Here is a 21,198-nt window from a genome sequence, read left to right on the forward strand (position 1 = left end):
GTCCTTTCATATGCTCCCCCCCCCATTAATAGGAATGTCTGTAACTGGTATGCTATGACTGCGTGGGTATAGAGTGATGAAAGGAGTGTTTGATAATGTTCATTGGCAACTATGTTGCTAACTGGACCAAGACAACTATGAAAACCTGAAAATATATTAAATTGGATACATGACTGGGAATTAAGAGACATAACCAGCTTTATGACCAACTCCAAAATCTCCAAATCTGCTACAAATGCATGTATACAAATACAGGTCCATGCCCTTGTGTGTTAGGCAGTGATACTCCAAGGATGAACACTTGCATGTGAGCATTAATGAACTCATGAGGTGTCAGCCAAGAATTACACTGGTTGATCCACTCTCATGTGATCTTATTTGTCCATACCATCCATTGTATATAAAACCTCTTGTGTTATAATCTAAATGAAGATGCATCCAACACTCTATAGACTTATTGCTTTCAAGAGCCCATACTGTAGTGAGCAAAACAAGCATCTGCAGGGAAAAGGGGCTCATATAAAGGAAAGTTCTTCCTTGAACAATAAAAGTCTTTTTAGTGTCCAGGATAGGGCCCAGTGCTTGGCACACGTGAGCATTATAATACACTCCACCTGGTGACCATACTTCAACAACCAAATACTGTATTCACTCATTGCACACTAGCAGTGAGCACTACCATAGTAAAAATTCTGAGAATGATCTGCATTGAAGAGACTTGCTTAACACTTCTGTGTTCAGCATTTCCCAAACTTGTTTGGCTATTATGGACAGCTGCCACATACTAGCCATGTGTTTCAAGTGTTCTTTACACAGACTGAAGAAAAACTAAGTGATACATGTGATTGAATTATATAATTAGTCTATCATGGTATACCTATTGTTTACTAATGCATTACACAATTAGGACAAAAAGGTGTGTTTGTTCAGAGGTTTTCTATTGGAAAGGAAAATGAAATACCAAGAAAAGATGAAAAATTAATATGTTCGATAAACAATTGTAACTATAAAACAGTGCATTTAACACTAGTAAGAACATATTCCAATTTTTGCATGCTTTTCCTCTTTAGAGTGAGAGCTCTTTCCAAATTTCATTGAGTTGTGCCAACCTATGGTTTTCCCACAAGGCAAGAACAGGACAGGGAACCTGATCTCAGGGTTGGGCAAGGAAGCTAATGAAAACATTTTATGCTGAGATGCTGACCTGAGTCCTTTTGTGGTCCTGAGCCCCAGTGCTGGCAGGATTTAAGGCATGGAGTATCACTCAGGCTCTACCTTAGCCCTCTAGCCTTGCCAGACCCTATCTCATAAATCCACTGCCAGACACCTTCTCCCAGGACAGGCTTTAACCTCACACTGCCTTTCTCAGGTCCCACCCCAGCCCCTTAAGTATCCCTCAGGTCTAGTGCTGCTGTTAAGCCTGACAAGACTGAATGGAGAACTAGAGAAGAGAGAATCTCCTCTTGGGAGTCTTCATCTGACATCCATTTGTAGTCTATTATGTGTACACTTGCACACACACACACACACACACACACACACACACACATGCACTGAAGGCACACAATAAATGAGCATATGGAAATTAAACATATGCATCGAGCCTATGTCCTATACTAGAATGAAATAAAGAATCCATAGTTTGAGTGCTAAAATAAATTTGATAAACTAATAAGAAATATTACAAACAAAAGTTATCTCAATAAATCTTTCTTCTCACTCTGTTTAATAACAAAACTACATAGTTTAAAACATGTCCTATATTTTAAAGTTCAATTAGTCCCATTGACATATTGTTTTTAAATTCATATTTATTTGACAGTTTTTTTAAAAGAGTTAACTTTTTTCAGACAATAACAAATATCTTCTGCAGAAAATAGAGCATGTCCTAAAATTAATTCCTTATTCTAGGAACCATAAGTGACAGTGTAGATAGTCTTCTTCCTGAGAAATCAAATGTGATCTAGAAAATTGTCTAAAGTTTCAATGCATCAACCATACAGTCAACAATACCTAAGTATACTAGATATACTTAATATAGCAGGTATGCTATACCTAGTATAGAATAATATACCTTTAATAATATCTAAGTCCTCCATTAACACGGGATAATATATTTAATGTCCAAAGAGAATTAGTTTCATGTACATCATCAACTGTCAGTTAGGCATTATATTTGTTTCCTTGAAAATGAATAAAACTAGAATGCTATAGTTTCTTTGAGTCGTTATGTCAAGGATACAAGCATGGAGCTATACCAGCTATACTGGGTCAATTTCTGCCAGACACATAAGGATAAATTGTAACTAATCCCATGGGAACTCCTTACTTGGTGACTGGAAGCCTCCATGAAGTCAACATAACATAGAGAACAAGAGTTTGGTTATGGAAAGATCAGAATCTTATTTTTAAGACAAAATTTTCATATGCACCTCAGACTGGCCCCACAAAGTGACATTCTTACCTCCTCCTGGGATTAGATGTCTGCATCACTGCATGTAAGCTACAGGGTTTAGATTTGTTATGACTCAATTGCAATAGCTCATATTGTCATAGTGTGCAGAGGTCTAGAAAAAAAAAGGAAACAGCTATCTAAGTAGCACTTGTCCCAAAGAAAACATGACTTAGCTTTCATAGAGGATGGAAAAATGGCCTGTTCCCTGTGCCTTCTGCCTTCCCTGGATGTTGGAATGAATGATATTTTGCATGTGGTGTAGTGCTTACTTTTGCATGACTGACAGGATTTATAAAAAAGAAAGTTGTGCTACTTTGTCTCTCTTGCTCACTGGCCAAAGGCAACTGGGGAAGGAGAATTTTATTTGAGTTACCAATGACAGTCTATCATCCATGGAAACCAAAGCAGTGTGCTGGAGGCAGGAGCTGAAGCAAAGAGTGAGAAGGTGTGCTGCCTGGATTCTTGCTCCCCATGGCTTGCTCATTGGGTATGCTCTCTATTTTATTACAGTAATTTTATTTTCAATTAAAATATACTCAACATCCTTGATCCTCTCTTCTTTGCAACCCTTCTAATCCATCCAAAAATTCATGTCCTCTTTTATTATTGTTGTCTTTACACATATATGTGTACATATGTATATGAAACAATAAATAAATAAAGCCAGATGTGTCCATTGTCCTTGTTTATATGTATATGTTTTATAGCTAACACTATACATGACGGATATTGGACATCCATTTAAGAATTTCATTTCTAGGGAAAACTAATTCCTCATCTTTCAGTAGTTCTTAATGCCTGGAGTTTCTATCTAGCTCTTTTATACACCCAGGAACAACTGTCATGGGATTGTCTTGCACAGTGGGCTCTGGTTTCTCACGTCAATGAAGGAAATGACCCACAGACTTGACCACAGGCTAGTATGGTGAAGGAAATTCCTCAGTGGAGGTGGTTGCCTTTTAGAAATAACTCTAACATGTTCTGTATTGGAAAGAAAAGCAAACAGAATGAAAGGTGACCAAGAAAGCAAAATTCATTGGCATAGATGAAAAGAGAAAGATGCAATTGGACTAATAAGTTTCCAAGTTCTCAGGCCACCCAGGGATGTAAATGTAAGTCCTGACTCTTGACCTAAGAGTGGTGCAGGAGGAAGGGATTTATACAAGCAGGAGGAATGGATAATGTCCTCCTAAAAAGGAACATGCTTTTCTTACATAGCCCATATATAGAAAGGTCTTCAGGTACTCTTAAAATAGTTCTACTCTTTATGGACTATGACTCAGTATACATTCTGGTGGTAGAGGTGCATTCCTTTAACCTCAGCTCTCAGGATGCAGAGAAAGAAGAGATCTCTGTGAATTCCTAGCCAACCAGGGATACAGAGCAAGTTCCAGGACAGGTTCCAAAGCAATCCATGTATTGAAAAACAAAACAAAAAATGAAAGGAAGGAAGGAAGGAAGGAAGGAAGGAAGGAAGGAAGGAAGGAAGGAAGGAAGGAAGGAGGGAGGGAAGGAAGGAAGGAGGGAAGGAAAAAGGCTCAGCATCAGGATAGAGCTTACAGGAAGAATCACCTATTCAAAAGACAGGAGTCTAAATCTTAAAAAATCATCTGTGTCATCTCCTCATATTTTATGAAAAATCAATGACTTCCAAAAGTGGTACACTTGAGTACAACACCCAGAAATAATAGTACGTGATTGACTTCAAAAATAAAGAAAAATCTGTACCCTGTAAACTTACAATAACAAGAAGTGAATGACTCTGAGTACAAAGCTGTGTGGGGACCACACTCTCAGCCCACATTCATCAAAAAAAATCCCTTCTAAAAGTGTGGTTTGTCACATCAAGTTTATCATATTTGCTTCAGGTTTGTCCTTGAATAAATTGTCACCACTACATTCAGTCTCATGATTTTCAGTGGAATCTTAAGCTTCTTTCTCTGTCCTGATTTCTACTGGAAGGTACTCATGCAAGTTACAGAAAGATTTATGGAATATTCATGCACTTTTGAAAGTTAACCAAGATACACATCAACATATTCTGGCTTTACAATAGTAGGACATGCACAGTAGGTTTTATATTTTATCATATTGATGTTACAGACCCATTGTAGGTATCTGGCTGCAGATTCTTGAATTTGTAATACTTAGAAGATTTATGAATTAGTAATTTTTTTTAATGACTGTGTGCAGCACTTGGAAATACTCAGACAATGTATCATAAATCGAGGTAGAGAGACTTTTCTTTAGGTGTTCTAGTTTCTCCTGCCCGAAAAGTGGAAGTGAGTCAGCACAGCTTGCATTAGGAACCAGGAAACGTATGCAGGAAAATTCCAACACCAAAGAGGGAGAGAGCAACAAGATAGGCTTCAGCAATTCTAATGGCCCTGTTGTGCAAAGGATGTAGCTTCATCCTATTAGCTGTTGTGTTCATTGTCAGTTGTGACATTTTTCTCTATGGATGTGGGTGGGGTAAACATCTGCATGACCTTGCTTACCCATGCTGTGGAGTGCAGAGATCTGTGTTCTTCCTCACCTTACACTGAGGTTATTCACTGCTGCAACTTTCCTACAGGGTTCTGACATGTTCTGCAATATGGAGCTTCTCCCACAATCACGATAGAGGAGGGTTCCCCACTAAAGTATTCAGTCTTCACATCAGAGGCTCAAAACAAAATAACAATCACTGACAAAATACACCCTGGGTATCTGCATTCCAATTCTCTCAGAAAAACTTATGACTCAATGTGAGCAACATCAGGGACAAGACTTTGTAAAGTATATTCAAACAGCACTAAACTTTATTATGTTTAACTTCATAAGCACAGACACAATGTACAACTAATAGAAAAAATAAATTTGAACTTTCCAATGTAAAAGAGCATTGTTTAATTTGTATCATAACTAGTAAGTACCATTAAATCCATAATAATTGTGTACATTGGGTTGGAAAATTCTAAATATTAATGATTAAAATATTTAATTTTAGCTTTGTGTATACAAAGAAAATATGAAGAAATATAACTTTAAATTGAATATCTCTTTGAAGAAATACTTTATTACAGCACTTGCAAGGCTGAGGCTGATATTAAAAGAGACTTGAAATATAAATATATATTTAGCATTATAAGAAGTTTCTTAGAATCCAAAGAGTAAGCAGATCTCCTCATTTGGAACCATGACGTGATTTGGAACATGTGTCACTTTTAGAAATGTTCATATCTGGGCTGAGCCCAGTATCTCATGGACAGAATTCAACACTAATCAGAAAGATCCCACATTAGGACAAGTAGCCTGATTGGCAGTAGAGACTGGCACTGGATTGGATTGGTGTTTTTGTTTTGTTTTTTCATTTTGTTTGTTTTTTTCAAAATAAACAGTTCAAACAAAAAGTTGATAATTAAAAATAAATATCATGGAAATTAACAAAAACCAATGAACAAAACCCATGAACAAAACCAATAAAAGTATAAATATTAAACAATTGAAAAAGAATCCAACACGAACATTAGTCACAAAATATCAAAAGTGGCATGCTTATCAGCATGTTATGTTGTGGGATTCTGTGTTTATAACATGTAGTAGGCACATACATATTAAACATCGCCTCAGATGCAGCTCTTCCTTGCTCCAAGTTAGCAGTACATGGAAGAGTGTTCAGGCATCATCCCCTTTTTACAGCCCAGAACCTGTTTCAAGGCTCTTTATGCCACCCTGCCTGAAGTCCTTGGCAAGGCATATAAAAGACTGTGGAGCAGCCTCAGCAGACAGTGAGTGCTGCCTTTACAGTAAGCGCTTATGCAGAATTTCCCATACCATCTTCTTCCTAAACAGAGGCATATGCTGCTGAGAGAAGGTTATGGGTTGGCCTCTTGAAATATAGTCTGCATATTTGCAGGCAAACACTCCACAATCGTTCCTATTCAGCTGCAGAGGAATCTCCTCTGCTGCCATGCTGTATTGCTTCCACTCTGAAGGGTTCAAATCTATATTCCTTCTTGCTTTGCTCTCTTCTTGCAGATAGTGGAAAATCAACCTCAGGACACTTGGTCTCTTGAGTCCCATGGAATCCCAGTAGACAATGGTCTTCTTTCTAAGGTCTATGACCACTAGGCTCCAGTGGACCTCCAGGTGTACAGGCACCAGGACAATGTCCTTTTCAAAGATATTCACGGACTAGGTCCACCTTTTCACAGACCTGTATCCCCCACACTTGAGTTTTGCATAGAAGAATGTATTAAAGGTGTGAAGTGTGGCATAGCCTGGTGATTTGCTCCGTTCCAAGAGTAGGTTCAGGTAAAAATTTATGATGTCATCATTGAGCCACTGGCTTTCCTGAAGAGTCTGGATGTCTCGTCGAGTAATGTTCAGTTTAAACGCACTGCTTAAGATGTCCTCTTGGGGCCCTGGGCCCAGTGCATTCATGATCTCCTTCTCCATGTTAGGTGTTACATCAAGACCATGGTCTTGGCTGCTGCTCTTCCCTTTCTCCTCAAAAGGCTTCTCCTTGGCCTCAGGCATTAACAAGTTCTTGTGGAAGATGCCACTGGTGTCACTATTTCCGGAGTTTGGGGCCTGAGTTCCTCCCAGAATACCAGGCTGGGTGTGGTGTCTTGTTCTCTGGTTATCAATGTCCACTCCAACCATCTTTTGTGTTTCCAAAAGCGTCTCTGGTGAATAGCTCTTTTCAGTTTTGACTGGTGAATGATGTTTTGTGACAGGAGATCTACAGTGATTTGGCTGGAATTGAGTTCTTTTGCAACCATGAACAGGCTCTTCCATGCAGCCTTTGATGTTCTTCAGGTTGTCAGCAGGTCTTGTGTGACTGTTGGGAGGGCCACAGTGGACAGCATCTCTGGTTTGAAAATGGTCCAACAACCTTCTGTACTTTTCATTATGCCGTTTCTCAACATCTTCCTGTATGTTAGAGTAAGTGCGTTTATGCCTCTTGCCAGTACTCACACATTTCACTTCAATAACATCCTCTTCTTGAGGGTCTATGAGCCTGTCTCTTTTTTTTGGGTGCAATGGACCCTCTTTCTTGGGATTCAATAGCTGATGTTTTCCAGGTTCTTCATGGGCAGGCTCTTTTTCACAGTGTTCTTTTTTCCCTCTCTTTGGAGACTGGTGTGGATCTTCAGACTTCTCCGCAGTTCCTGCTTCCTCCTGGCTCTTCCTTTTTTGTAATATCACTGCAGGTTTGGGACACATGGTACCAAGATGCTGGTTAGGTTGCCATGTTGAGGAAGGGCTTGGCCTACCTTTGGTCAGGAACAAGCTTTCTTGGCAAGAGCCTTTTAATTTCCACATTGAAGTGCAGGTTAACCTGACTCTTTGTGCATCCTTTGGGAATATTGTTGTATTGATATCTGGGAGATCAGTTAGTCCACTGGGAGCCATCTTATCTTCTTGAGACATTTTGTTTAAAGTTCAGAAATCACAGTGTAAAGTGTTAGATGTCCTCTTTGGCACTTTTGGCATTGGAGTCAAGAGGAAAGTGACACCAGGTGGGTGAGACAGAATGAAAGTGCACTTTTAACTCCCCGAGTCCATCAATGAATTATTGTCTCTTAGGAGATAGTTCACCAGTAATTCCACTGTAGACAGTTCAGTGGTGGTAAAGCCAAAGTCTTGTGGGAAAAGTGGGGCTTCAGAGGGCCATAGGCCTCCTTATACCCCAAAATTGAGGTAATAACAATGAGCTTCGTAGCCAGTAGCTCCAAGGCATACAACCTTGGCAGCACAGTCAACGAACTGGAGGCAAGAATGAATGCCTCACTGTGGCCCTGGTTATGAGTCCAGTGTTCTATAGTTGGTTGTGATGCAGTTTGATGCTTCATGACATTCTATAGTGAGCACGGCCCCCACCCACCATCTTCCAGGTCAATGGTCCCTTTTGGTGGCTTTCCTTTTGAGATAGGGTTTCTTGTAACAACCCTTGGATATTCTAGAACTCACTTTGTAGACCCGGCTGACCTGGAACTCACGAAAATGCACTGCTTCTGCAACCTGAGTGCAGGAATTAATGTGTATGCCACCAAGGCTGGCTACTTTAAGGGTCTTAATGCTTGTTTCCATGCTTTAAGTTCTCCTCAGACTGTGCCTTTTTAAAGTTGGAAGCAAACACTGAGTCAGTTAAAACTCAAGGGGCACAAAGTGTAGCTCTGTCTTCAGAAAGGAAGAAACTATTGGGAAGAACGGTAGATTCACTACACTTCATTTTTCTAAAATGCAAAGTCTAGGAGAGAGGGTTAGCCCCCTTGGGACCATTTAGACACATCCACTTTGTTCTCTTCTGGACAGAGTATTAGGCTCAGTTTACCTATACATCGATAGAGATTTGGTTTGTTTTAAAAAGTATGGCTCACACAGTATATGTTCCTCTAGGCAGAATCTAAGAGCCATGCAGAATCACCTTACTCCCTCCTCCTAGCCCTAAGGTACAGTTTCTGGATCAAGGTCAATCTGGGTTAGCTACACCCTGAGTGATAATCAACCCCTCACAAAAATCAGTGAAAGCAAAGGGGAGACGCTATTTTGATTATTTGATGCATTGAGATGTGTCAGTTGTTTGTTGTCTCGTCATATTCTAGCTCATCCTATGATCCTGTTGTCTCTTAGGGAAGAATTTCTGTTACTGTTTTTGGTTATAGAAAACCCAATACAAGTATTATTCTATGACTTAGAGTCTATTGCTTCTTACATTTTAGATTAAGTTCCCCTATAAGAATATTTTCACGGGATGACTGTATTTCCTCTCAATATTTCTAACAACTACAAAGAATGCTATAGCTGTGAGACTTGGTGGACACCAATTACCAACAATGCATACTTTAACAACAATAATGGGGTAAACAGTGTTCTGTTGAACCCTGTAATCTCTGGTGAGAAAGACAAAGCATTGCTGTGACAATACTGCTATAATCATAAATCATGAATCTCCCCCTAAGAAAACACCAGGAAGAATTCAATTCAAGGGCATTATTAAAAAAAACATAAAGCCTGTCATCTAGCACTAAGAAGACCAAGGCAAGAGGATATTTTTCAGAATATTCTTATGTAGACAAACCAGAGAAAAAGTATAAAATATCTAATCTTACATGACACAGAGACATTGAAAGTTTGAGGAACAATGCATTTTTTAAATCATTCTTTCTGTATTCTGTCATTTAGAGAGATGTGTTTAAAAATTAATAAATGATGTTGTTACAATTCCATATTGGAAAGGTGGCATTGAGGATATATATATATATATATATATATATATATATGTGTATATATATATATATAAAACAAAATTTATAGAGGTTGATGTATTAAATTCTAGTCTGCATATTACATGCAAATGTAATTTACAATCTTTAGCATCTCAAGAATGTGTTCAAATTTAGGACTGAGGAGTAACTTAGTGATAAGTTACCCTCCTCTGATGATCAGAGGATTATAGTAAGGGATATATTTTTCTCTTCCTTTCCTTTTCTTTTGTTGTTCTTTACAATTGAAAAATATTCTTCTTTCATGATCTCAAAAAAGTGCTAATTTTTACAGTTTTACAAAATGCTTTATTCCTATAAGGTATTGAGTCACATGGTCAAATAGGGTAACTAATAAGTGCTGCTTTCATTTGAAATTCAATTGCTTGGGTGATTGAGGCTTTGCTGGACATCTGTTACAAAGTCAAGACTTGCCTGCACCAACACAGGAAATATGTTCATTTAACTTTTTGGTTTTATAAGTCTTTGACAAACATTAGCCAGGGCTTTACCTTGAGAGTTTTCTCTGTTTTGGACCTCTTGGACCCGGCCAGTGTTTTCTGTTTTTGCGTCTTTCCTTCCTTCCTTTCTTTCTTCCTCCCTCACTCCCTCCCTCCCTCTCTCTCCCTTTCTTCCTTTTTTTTTTACTAAAACCAGAACTCGAGTCACACTATTGACCCCACAACATACATGATACATGGATAATAACATTTTCCCAGAGGCCTAGAATGATGCTTTGGCCTGGTCCCTCCCACCAGTCTACAGACACTGGGATAGTTGTAAAGAAGGGAGACCAGATAGACTGAGTTCAGCCATTGAGGGTTTTGGACATCAGGGTTCCAGTGGAAGACTGAGGCAGCTTGTGAGGAACCAACAGAAGGTGGTATAAAGTGCTCAGAGTTGCCCAGAAGAGAGAAAGATGGGGTATGTACATACCTGCCCTGCCCTTCACCTGATGAAAGACTGTTTAATGGCCCTAGGGAGAGGACTAAGATGAATTCGGTGAGGTGAGGTAGGCAGCCATAGCCTCTGCACATACAGAAGGCTCATTTGTACATTGATATATAGAAAACAGAATGACTATGAATGTCACGTAACACATTTAAAATGTACAGTCATGTGAAGGGATATTACAGACAATTAGATATTTCTCACAGCCTCACTATTCTTGACACTGGTTCTAATACTGGAAGTATCTTGTTAAATGAAGACCCTTCCTATGTTCCCCAGTAATGGGGCACTCCTCCTTGTGATCCGCACACAGCCTGGTGTTTTGTGGAGTAAACCTTTACTTTTAAATGACACTTGGTATCTGCCTTTTTGTTTTCATCCTTGAACTGAGGTTTTCCTGTCCTGTCAGAAGTGTAAGTGAGCAAACACTTGGGTAATTTCCCCAGGGGTCACATTACTTTATGTGATTAATAAATAACTGTGAATAACATATATCAGTTTTTTTTTTTCCTTTTGCCTGTTCACCACTACAAAGAGCAAAACATGGAATAATGTTAGTATATATTTGGAGTGAGAGAGCTAGAGTTTGAATGCAGAGCGTCTTGCAGGATAGGTATGCATGCAACCACAGCCTTATATACCTCGCCCTTTGTTATCGTTGTGAAATGCATAATTTCATTTTAAATAGAACATTCCTAACAAAGATTTTAACATCTTATTCTTTAGATCTAAATTCACTGGCTCACTTCACCTGTGAACTTCTCACTGTCCAGCAGGGGGCAGCACAACAGCTTAATATATTCTTTGTGACCTGCTCATGGTCTGCTGTTGATGAGTTATTGCTGAGCTTTGACAGAATAGAAACTTTTGTAAATATGTAAATTAGAAACACACACACACACACTCACATTCACACACAAATAGCCTTTCCTCTGTCGCATTTCAAAAAAGAAAAGGTTTATTCTTTAACCTGAAAACTGATTCACAGATGAGTTAGGAGGTGGGGGCAATTTTTGTTTGTTTGTCTTTTTTTAATTTTTTGGACTTTGTGGTGAAGTTCTTGAAGAATCTCAGGAAAGACAGAAGAAGTTTGTCTTTCTAAGGTTTCCAGTCCCCACTATTTTTTCTTTTCTTTTCTTTCTTTCTTTTTTTTTTTTTTTTTTTTTTTCTGATAACCTTTGGCCTGTGGATCTTTGTCTAGGATCAGGACTGCATGGCCACTTTCCCTTCTCTGCCCTGGGACTTTTGTCTCACTTGAGTTTGTGCAGTTATTGCATATGCTGTGACATTCTGATTTACTATGTGCACCTGCCCTGTTGTGTCTGAAAACACTGTTTTCTTGAAGTTGTCTAAAACATCTGGCTCTCATAATCTCTTCCCTCTTCTGGGTAGGAGGGTGTGATACATACATTCCAAAGTCCTTTATTCTCTGCACATTGAGCACTCCTGAGTCTCTTTCTTAATTATCATCTACTGCAAGATGAATCTCTTCTGTTGAGGGTTGAGTGATGGATGCATTTGTCTATGGGTACAGCGTATGCCATCAGGAGTTATTTTATTGCTATGTTTTAGCAGAAAGCTTTTCTTCTATGGTCCTTTACTATCTAGCTTCAGGTTCTTGGCCTCACTGATACTTTCATATATAGTTTGCATTTTGAAGAGCAGGTCTGAAATCCATTAACAGTGGTTGGATGCACCATAACATTTGTACCACTATTGCAGCGTAAGGCATATCTTACTGGCAAGTTGTTATTGTTGATTGCAAGATTTGTAGCTGGATGAGCTCGATAATTTCTTCTCTAGTAGCATATAGGGCATCTTTCAGAACTATTGATTCTAGCCAGTGGGGGTGAAGCTTCTAGTTGAATACCAGCTAGATTTCTTCATCTGCTATGATCATGAGTATGTGATGTGCTCAGTATCCAGTTGAGGAAGAAAACTAATAGGTATTGGCAATAGTCTATAAAGTTTGTGGAGTTTATGAGACCCCATTGGCCAACAGCTCAAAGAAATGTATGCCACCCATGCTCTGGGTGTTTTGTATTTGATGGCACAGGATGTCTAGTTAGGAAAATTTCCCATACATTATATGGTAACCCCATCCAAACTCCTTTTATACAAAATGGATTTTAGGAAGCTATTATGGTAATAGGCTTCTATATAGATCCTTCAAAAGGCCTTTAGTGTTAGTCACCCCTCTTTGTATTCCCTCCTCTCTCTTGCCCTCTCACTTCACTATTTCAGAGTATCTAGGTTCAAATCTCAACACATGCATAGTGCTTCACAGCCTTCTGTAACTCAAGTTCCAGCGTATCTGATGATGCTTTCTGGCTTCTGAAAGCATCAGGCATATACATGGTTGCATAAACCCATGCAGACAAAACACCCAGTCGCATATATTTAAAAATTAATTTATTTATTGAGAATTTCATTCATAAGCTACTGTATTTATACCATTTCCAGTCCTCACTCTCCCATTCCTCTACTGTTCTCCCCAACTACCTCTCAAATTCATGACCTCTTCTTTAATTATTATTGTCACATACACACTCTCCCAATTCATAAACCCTACTAATCTCATTTACTATTACTCATTTATGCATGTGATAAGGACTGACTACTTAGGATTAGGTAGCCATCAGGGGAGCTTATCTTTGGAGAAAATAGATTCTCTCTCTCTCTCTCTCTCTCTCTCTCTCTCTCTCTGTCTCTCTCTCTTTCAGCAGCCATTAATTACCTGTAGTCCTTCACCTAGGGGTGGGACCTTGTGAAATTTCTGCCATCCACTTTGGCATGTTGGTCAGCATGTTTATTATACAGAACTCATTTGTGCAACCATATTGTTGAGATTTCATGGGCAGAACATTCCTGTCATGTCTAGAAGACACGATCTTACAGTTGGCAGCCTTGTCTTCTGGCACTTATAGTCTTGCTGTCTTCTGTGATGTTTGTTCCCTCTGCTTTACTTTGGGAGTTGTGCTGTAGATGTCAATGTACTGAGACTTGGGCTCTTAAGTCCTCTGCCCTCTGTACTTAGAGCAGTTGTAGATCTCTGTAGCAGCCTCTGCTGCAAAGAAAGATGCTTCTTTGGTGAGGACTAAGAGCTACACATATCTGTGGGTATACGGGTAAGAACAAGGTTAGAAATGACAGTAATAGGTTCTCTACTTTGGCCTCTTTACCTCTTCATCCTCTTTATGGGTATTTGGCTAGGTTTACGGTAGCAGGCGTGAATTACCATATCCTGAGCAAGCCTTATGACCAATTAGATAGTTTTTGGTTATCCCTAAGATATAAGTTTCCCTATAGTACCACTGGGGATACATTCATTTCTAGTTCAACCATTGTCATGTTTCTCAAGCTTTATAAGTAGGCAGGATTAATGATTGTTTTTCTCCCTTGGCAAAATTCATAGTGTCTTCTAATCCTATGAGTGCTCAGGAAGGTTTCTGGGTTAGTTCCAGATCAATTGTTTCAACTTCATTGCCTGAAGCAGATGGTGTCTTTAACAATAGAGTTTTACTGTCAAGTTGTAGGAGGCAATAACATTAGCAAATATTGTCTTGGTAGCCTCTGGTTCTTCTTAATATCACAACATATTTTGGGCAGGGTTTTTCATAAAGAAAGTAAGTATTTTTGATGTTTCTGTGACTAGCTTCTTGAGTTCTTTGAATATTTTGGAAATCAGCCTTCTGTCAGAAGTGAGATTGGTGAAGATCTTTTCCCATTCTGTGGTCTGCCGTTTTGTCTTGCTGGCTGTGTTCTTTGCCCTACAGAAATCTCTCAGTTTCAGGAGGTCCCATTTATTAATTGTTGATCTCAGTATCTGTGTTATTGGAGTTATGCTCATAAAGTGATCTCCTCTGCAAATTTCTTCAAGAGTACCTCCCACTTTCTCTTCTAAGGGATTCAATGTGGATTTATGTTGAGGTCTTTGATCCAGTTGAACATAAGTTTTGTGCATGGTAATAGATAAGGATCTATCTGCAATTTTCTACCTGTCAACATCCAGTTATGCCAGCACCATTTGTTGAAGATGCTTTCTTTTTTCAATTGTATAAGTTTAGCTTTTTTGTCAAAATCAAGTGTTCATAGGTGTATGGATTAATACCAGGGTCTTCAGTTCATCCAGTCTCCCTGTCTGGTTTTTTCTTTTTTTTCTTTGTGTGTGTGTGTGTGTGTGTGTGTGTGTGTGTGTGTGTGTGTGTGTGTGTGAATACCAAGCTGTTTTCATTAATATAGCTCTATAGTAGAGTTTGAAATAAGGGACAATGGTGCCTCTAGAAATTCCTTTATTGTACAGGGTTGGTTAGACTACAATCCAATTAAACAGTGTGGTACAGAACTAGAGAATTCTCAGTAGAGGAATCTAAATGGGCTGAAAGACACTTAAGAAACTGCTCAACATCCATAGCTACCAGGGAAATGTAAATCATAACAACTCTGAGATACCATCTTACACCTGCCAGAATGGTTGAAATTAAAAACACCAATGGCAGTTTATGCTGGAGAGGATGTGGAGAAAGGGGAACACTCCTCTACTGCTGGTGGGAGTGCAAACTTATGCATTCATTTTGCAAATTAGTATGGAAGTTTCTTGGGAAAATGGGAATCACTATACCACAAGATCCAGTGATTGGACTCTTGGGCATATACTCAAAATATGCACATTCATACAACAAGGACATCTGTTCATAGCAGTACTGTTTGTAATAGCCAGATCCTGGAAGCAACCTAGATGACCCTCGACTGAAGAATGGTTAAAGAAAATGTGGTACATTTACACAATGGAGTGTTACTCAGTGGTAAACAAACAAACAATGAAATCTTGAAATTAGCAAATGGATGGAACTAGGAGAAACCATCCTGAATGAGGTAACTCAGTCACAATAAGACAAACATGGTATGTAATCACTCATATATGATTTTTAGACATAGAGAAAAGGACTACCAGCCTACAATCCAATCCATACCTACAGAGAAGCCAGGAAATGAGGAAGACCCTAACAGAGGCATACATGGTGCCCAGGAAAAGGGGAAAGGGACAAGAACTCCTAAGCAAATTGGGAGCACAGGGGTGGGGGAGGAGAGGGAGGTAGGAAAAAGAGAAGGGGAGAAGGGGAGGAGGGAGGAGATCATAAGGGATCAGGAAGAATGAGTCAGGGGAAGACTAGAGGAGAGCAAGAAAAGAGATACCTTAACAGAGGGAGCCATTGTATGCTTAAAGAAATCTGGCACTAGGGAAATGTCCATAGATCCACCAGGATGACCCCAACTAAGAATCTAAGCAATAGTGGAGAGACTACCTTAAATGCCATTCTCCTATAAAGTGATTGATAGCTTACCTTAAAATACCATCCTAGAGCCTTCATCCAGTTGCTGATGGAAGCAGAAGCAGACACCCACAGCTAAGCACTGAGCCAAACACCTGGATTCCAGTTGTACAGAGGGAGGAGGGATGAGGAAATGGGTCAAGATCAGGCTGGAGAAACCCACAGAAACAGCTGACCTGACCAAGTAAAAGCAAACAGACCCCAGTAGTAAAGCGGGGGAACCACCATTGGACTGAACCAAGCCATTTGAATGTGGGTGCCAGGCCTGAGCAGTCTATGGGATCTCTGACCTTCTGATCAGTATTTATTTCTAGTGCACAAGTGGCTATTGGGTACCTACTCCCCATGCAGGGATACTCTCAGTCCAGATATACAAAGGAGGGCCTAGACACTCCCCCAAATAATGTGACCAACTTTCATGATCCCCCATGAAAGGCCTCACCCTCCCTGGGGAGTTGATGAGGGGCTGGGATGGCCAGATTCATGGGGGGTATGGGAGGATGGAAGGGGCTAGGAACTGGGATTGATATGAAAAATAAGATTGTTTCTAAATTAAAGGGAAAAAAAAAGAAAAAGAAAAGAGGTATTGAACTCACAGTCCCCAAGGTTTAGGAGATTGTTGATATCATCTGGTTGCATCTGCTGCATACCTCATAGCATGTAGAGTTATGATAGTGGAGGCATGTTCAGAAGAAATTGAGTTGTAAAACAGGAAGTAGAATGGGTCTTGTAAGAATTACATTAATCTCTTCCAATGATGTTATCTCCAGTGATCTAATTACCTCACATTGATTCTACATCTCAGCAAAACCATCCTAGGTTTGATGCTCCAGCAATGAACACAGCAGGTACGATGTGATAAAAGACAAGTGCACATGTGTGATTATCATATATACCAGTCCATGTCCCTTTTTGTAATTGAACTTGAAGCTCTATTCACCCTCTGGACTCACCGTGTATAAGAGACAATTTATCCAACAGATGCTTTTAGGCAAATTTAAGTTGAATTTCTGTCAGTGCATGTGCCTCGATTTAAATAATTTCCATGTTTGATCATTTACATTTTATCCTGTAATTCCAATGTATAAGACCCACGATAATTTTATCTTTATTAATTGTATTACCTTTATTGGCCCATGGTTCTTAATGCTTGCAGGAAACTTTTAAGCTTTTAAATAAAATATGCATGCATAAAAAGAGTATGTATCCTGTGTCTCAATAGAGTCTCACAACTATTCACACTTGTGTAATTAGCATCTGGTTCAAGCAGTTGTATGTGAGGTGGGACATGCTGTCTCTGTAGAGGCAGCCAGCATTCCTCTGTTCCTCTAAGGACAGCTGCATGGTGAGGTGATTCACCAGAGGAGAGTCCTGGAAGTCAAGAACAAAGAGATGGAGGCTGGTGAGTTGTGAAGACCTGATATGAGAGTGTGGAAGGTGAGAAAAACAGAGCATCACAGCTCCTGGTACTTGGTAGTCAGGGGAAGGGAGGGTGTCTCTCTTCACAGATTAAAGAGTAAGGTTGGTATAGAGACTGGCACCTTGCAAATATACATCCTAAACAGATAGGAGAGGTAAGATTGCTTAGCAGGCTAGAAATAGAGAAGGAGAGTCCTCTGCCTCTCAGTGGACTTGCAGCATAATGTACTTGGGAACCACCATTTATTTACTTAATTTTTAAAAACATGAAACTCTACATTTATTTATATGTCTCTGTCTCTGTTTCTGTCTCCGTCTCTGTCTCTATCTCCGTGTGTGTGTGTGTGTGTGTGTGTGTGTGTGTTATACAAATATGAGTGTTGAGTATTGTACACATGGAGGCCTTGACGTCAAATGTGTGTCTAGCACTATTCATGCTATTACCTTGAGGCAGGGCATCTTAATGAACTGATATCACACTGTTTCAGGGCGTCCATTCCTCACTGCTGGGGTCATAGGCATGCAGAGCCATTCCCAGATTTTTATCGGTGTTAGGAATTAAAACTCAGGTCCTCTTGCACACAGAACAAGTGCTCTAGTAACCTGAGCATCTCCAAGCCCCTCCAGAAGTCACCTTGAGAAACAGCCATTGTTTAAGTCTGTACTGATTTGGGTGTCAGAAATCACACATATTCAATTCTTGTGATTTCAGAGCTATTGTATTGCCTTCTCTCGGTGGATGGCTGCCTCACAAAACAGTCATGTCATGGAGACTCAGACTTTTCTGCTCACATTTTGATAGTGTGTGGAACCTGGTGACACAAACGAAATGTGAAGGCAATACTCACTAAAATCGATAGGTCCTGGATCTTGCAGTCTTTTAGAGGCATGGCAAGTTGAAAGGAGTTTGGACCTGCATCAAGATGATGGAGGCCACCATGAGTTTGGGTGGAAGATCTCACATTTCCACTTCTTCTGTGCCTGCTTAGCACTTTCTCCATTACTCAGAAGTACATGACCTACTATGATGGCTCCAGAGTTGCTCCAGCTCTAAGGTGCACAGTCTAATGTGCTCCAGAGAGAATCCATGCCTGGAGATATTATCACCCTATGTTAATTCATCCCAGCACTCAATTCAGCAAAGTTGACTTACTTTAGCTAGCTTTACCATGACTCTTTGTCACTCTAAGCCTGTTGGGCTCCATAATGGAATGAGAAGTGAAAACGTCTGGCTAATTAATTTCCTGCCCATGTCGCTTAGAAAATCTGGGGAGAAACTTTACTTTGCATAGGTGATGCTCTTTCCTTCTCTTGCTCATTCAGTGTTTATACTTTGAGCAATACTTTCTTTCCATTGAAAAGGTGGTGTTTCCTTTTTACTTTTTCCATATTATTTTTCTCTTCTGTTTCTGGTTTTGCTGTAGGTAAAATTTTAATTTTAGTTTTAAAATGTACTTATTGGAGTCTTTAGAGCCTCATGCAGAGTGAGTGGGTTCTATATCTCTAAGATACAAGTTCATTCCTGGTGATATCAATTGTAACCAGGTTCAGTAATGACCCAATTATGCTTGTTTCTGGTAAACATTTCAATTTAAATAATGGGGAGAGAATTTCGAGACATTGAACTATTAGGCAGGAACAACTTTCTTGGAACTCACACATTGGTTGTCTTTGAATTTCACAAATCAAACATGACTCTGTGTGTGTGTGTGTGTGTGTGTGTGTGTGTTCATGGGGGGGTGCTGATGCTGAAGTTGGGTGTGTGTCAGAAATGTCCCTATATGGAGGGCTGTTGACAAAGAATCTGCTCCTCCTGGTCCTGCAACATTCAGTCCCAAATAAATACAAGAAACATGCTTCCCACTGCCCATAAACTCCATGTAAGTGTTTGGTAGCATCATTTAAATATGTAGAGCTCTTTTAAAATAGCCTTGTTATTTTTGCTGCTAACATTGAGTCAAGAAGTCTCTCTTAGAGGAACAACACCTACGCATGCCTCTTGTAAACAGAGCTCACCTGATAAAATGCTGCTACCAAGAAGCGGTACTTGATTCTGTTCTTTTGTGTGCAGAATCCCTTTTAAGATTTTGTCAGGTTTGATGTGGAAATTCTTGCCAAAATTTGGGGTGCTACATGCTGATGGAGGTTTCTGTCCACCCCAGTCCTGTAGCCTTTTAGTCCCAAATAAATGCACAGAGGCTTACATTAATTATAAAATATTTGACCAGTTGCTCAGGCTTCTTATTAGCTAACTAACTCTTAATTACTAACCCATTTCTATTAAACTATATATCTCCACATAGTCTCGGCTTACCAGAGAATTCCCCATTGTCCTATTTTCCCCATAGCTATATGGCATGTCCTTGACTCTGCCTACTACTTTTCTGTATCCCTGTTTGGATTTCCTGCCTGGCTAAATCCTGCCTGTCCATTGGTCAAAACAGCTTTATTAATCAACCAATAAGAGAAGCATCTATTCACAGCAAACAGAAGGACATCTCCCATTTTGCTTGGACAACTAAAGCCTGTCTGAAGGTCAGAAAATGGAGCTTGCCACTAGCTAACCATAGAGGCCTGGAGATATAGACAGACAGAAAGTGAGGTGGCTGGGCAGAGAGAGTACATACACAGGAAGAAACATGAACTCACTTCCTTGTCTGCTGAGATGCTAGGAGGTAAGATGTGGTTGTGGCTTCCTCCTTCTCTCTGATCTTTGAGCATTTTCCTCTACATCTGACCCAAGGTTTTTATCAGTTAGACCAGGTAACAACTCCCTTTTACAGAGGCCTAGAGAGGCCATTGTTTGAAGCTGTGAAGATGAAGCCTAGATTGCCTTGGAGACCACAAATTGCTGGAGATGCCAGAGCCATGGGATACCTGCTCAGGAGAACCCCTCACAGGGAGTGAAAACAACCCAAGAAAAAGAAGTGTGTTGAAGTCAACAAAGCCAGCAGGAGTAGATGTGGAGAGCATTTTATCATCAGACATGGAGACGCAGAGTTTGGAGTTTTCCCAGCTGGCTTTCAGTCTTGCTTTAGTCTAGTATTTCATTATGTTCCCTCCCTACCTTTTCGAATAATTATGTGTATTCTGTGCCATTATATGTTGGAAATATGCAATCTGCTCTTTTATTTTGATTTTACAGGGGATTACAGTTAAAAGTTTTTATGAATCTGAAAGAAAATTTGAATTTTGGACTTTTAAATAGGGTTGAGACAATTATATAGGCTATGGGGACTTCCCAAGTTGGACTGGATACATATCGCGGTAAATAAGGATCAGGATAAACAAATAGGCCAAATAGATGTTTATTCAGGGAGAAATAACTTACAACCTAGACAGATGAACACCAGGAAATTCAACCCGATCCTCTCCTGTCCGAGTCACTCCAGAAAGAGAGTGCCTTTCCTGGCCCCCTCCGACCTCCTCCCACAGGTCACTTCCGCCCATGGCTCCACCACCCAATGGGTGTGGTCAGTGCCAGAGAAGGACTATCTCACTACAATTCCCCTTTTAGTCTAAAGAAAAGATTTAGGCTTAATACAAAACTATATACAAAACAGTGAATAACAAGTGTGCTCTAAGAAAAGGAAAATCGAGAACAAAATGACCTACATATCTAGTCCTAGGGTGAGGGCATAATGGAGTTTACAATAGAGTTGTCCTAAGCTGGAAAACGTAAGTCTAGTACCTAATATATTTAACTAGGAAGAGAGAATAATAGTTGTGATAGTTTAATCTTCAACCTCATCAAGATCTGAGAAGGAAATTAACAATACTAGGGTAG

At 39.7% G+C, this 21,198-nt stretch overlaps 2 protein-coding genes across 2 annotated transcripts in view; both read right to left on the minus strand.

Moving 5' to 3' along the window:
* The window catches only part of LOC127230009 (carboxylesterase 1D), a 392,242-nt gene that overhangs the window by 161,400 nt on the left and 209,644 nt on the right, over positions 1 to 21,198 (minus strand). The window lies entirely within an intron of this gene.
* LOC127230028 (sentrin-specific protease 2-like) lies at positions 6,239 to 7,666 on the minus strand. Its single transcript, XM_051195155.1, is given in 1 exon segment — positions 6,239 to 7,666. A coding segment is annotated over 1 exon segment (1,428 nt).

This window comes from Phodopus roborovskii, unplaced genomic scaffold, assembly GCF_943737965.1.
Source record: "Phodopus roborovskii unplaced genomic scaffold, PHOROB, whole genome shotgun sequence".
NCBI lineage: Eukaryota > Metazoa > Chordata > Mammalia > Rodentia > Cricetidae > Phodopus > Phodopus roborovskii.